Source organism: Dendroctonus ponderosae, unplaced genomic scaffold (genome assembly GCF_020466585.1).
Source record: "Dendroctonus ponderosae isolate FM_Combo_2020 unplaced genomic scaffold, Dpon_F_20191213v2 Dpon_F_20191213_9, whole genome shotgun sequence".
NCBI classification, from domain to species: Eukaryota; Metazoa; Arthropoda; class Insecta; order Coleoptera; family Curculionidae; genus Dendroctonus; species Dendroctonus ponderosae.
Window position 1 is genome coordinate 7307538 of NW_026019116.1, and position 1922 is coordinate 7309459.

At 35.9% G+C, this 1922-nt stretch overlaps 1 protein-coding gene across 4 annotated transcripts in view; it reads left to right on the forward strand.

The window, feature by feature from the left end:
* Positions 1 to 270: 270 nt before the first annotated feature.
* Positions 271 to 1922, forward strand: part of LOC109539337 (collagen alpha-1(I) chain) — a 26316-nt gene continuing 24664 nt past the window's right edge. For 2 of the 4 annotated variants that reach the window (XM_048669762.1, XM_048669763.1), the window contains exons 1-3: positions 271 to 482; positions 1545 to 1598; positions 1649 to 1804. In XM_048669762.1, the coding sequence (XP_048525719.1) occupies positions 390 to 482; positions 1545 to 1598; positions 1649 to 1804 (303 nt within the window). In that variant the 5' untranslated portion in view covers positions 271 to 389. The remainder of the gene's footprint in view (positions 483 to 1544; positions 1599 to 1648; positions 1805 to 1922) is intronic. The other 2 variants (XM_048669764.1, XM_048669765.1) reach the window with 1 other exon arrangement.

A 1922-nucleotide genomic window follows, 5' to 3' on the forward strand; every position in this document is an offset into this window, starting at 1 on the left:
GAAACTAGGTGACACATTTTTTGGATAATTAGCGATCAGCCAAAAACTGTCAACATCTTTCGATATCGATTTAAGAGTTTCGGATACAAGGGCCCTGCTATACGGGACTAGACGAAACGTTCGCAATTTGGCCAAACTGATGGCCAAAGACCTCGAAACTGATCAATAAGGTTCTCTTTCGTATCCCCAGTTAAATGCCTCAAGGCGAAAGATAATAAGCTCATTAGTTTTAATGAAATTTCCAAAATATTGCGTATTTATCCAAAGCGCCTCGTACAGCACTATTTTATCTCGTACATGAAGACTGAGCGAAGATATTCAGGGGTCAATACAAAACAGGAATTACTTTACTAGTGCTGTTTAACACACTACTTTGCTCCAAATATGTCATGGAGCTGCTCAGGATCATTTCCAGTGTTTTATTACTGTTTTCAGTTCGGAATTTGAGTGAATGTGCGCAAAGCGTCGAGCAAACTGAGCAGGTAAGGAACATTGCTAACATATGGCGCTTAAAAGCTATTTTTCAATATTCGATTGTACTTTTTTTGTTTGATGAGTTTTTCCTTAAAAAAATGAAGACGATTAACCAACTAAGAATCAATCAGCCTTGATAGTTGAACATTTATTTCAGCAAATCAATGATTCCAATCAAAGGTTCCAAAAATGATTCCAATTTCTTAGGGTTTATCGCCTGGCTGACTTGCGCCTATTTACAAATCGTGTTTTGGTTAATATTTAAAAAGCCGCATGTTTAATTAATTTAAATGTGGGTTATCTCAATTTGTTGATACTTTTGCTGGTCAGCTAAGTAATTATTTATCTGCGAACCGTTGAAAAACTCATATCGTAATCGTTGGCGCCAAAATTCGCACCAATCGGCTCAAACGCCCGCTTTAAACTCCCATATAAAACCATCCAATTTTCTACTAACACTTATCGTTTTCTACACCAATATTCGTTGGTTTCAGAAACGGTCTATTTATAAAAATTATTTTAATCTATCTAGGACATGTCAAATCCCAGTGAACCCTGCCAGTCGCTTGATCTTAGATCACAGTTATTTTCTGTCATTCATAAAAAAATTGTAAGTTGTTTATACGAGATTCTAATCGATTGTTTAACGCATATGTTGAATTTACAAAATGCCCTTTCCAGCAATAAAGTAGCTGTTAAAGAACTTTAGCTATTGAATTTCCGCTCAAACACACTTTAACAGAACAACTTTATAGAATAAAGTTTCTAAATATTTGACCTAAGTTTCTCTATGTTTAAGGACCCTTTCATTCTATCTCAAACCTCAAAACATTGAGAAACCGTTCACTGAATGAGTGAATCAAACGCGCCATTCAGTTTCAGTGGCAGGCACATAAAGTCAATTTTGACCACGTTTTTAGCACATATTTCCCTCAGTTGAAGAACAAGAATATAAGGGGGCAATTTGCTCGAATTTGAATCAAAAACTCAAAGGACTCCATCAGAAAAAGACAAAGTCACTGTCCAAGTGTTTATTTGATCAAACCGCATAAACAATCCTCTTATTTCAGAATGCCATTCAAAAAAATGTGGAAAAGCCCAGAACCCTATACGACTATTCAACGGTAGGTTCCAACATACTAGAAGAAAAATGACAATAAACAGAAAATTTCAGAGAGTGGTGGCTTACAAGGACCTCATAGACCCGAAATGTCTCTTAGAAATTCTAACGAACGAAGAAAGTGTGATCAGCCAAAAACTCGCAAACTTTGGCAACAGAACGAGCAATCTCAAGCCGATATCCACCTCCAATCAGCTAACAAAAAGAGAGGTCAGCGCGATAAAAGTTTTTTTACAAACTTCTTTTTAGGTATTTTGCCTCAAAAATTTTTGTCTTTAAAAAAGACAGAATTTCCTCACGTCTTTTATTACAGATTGATAAATAGTGC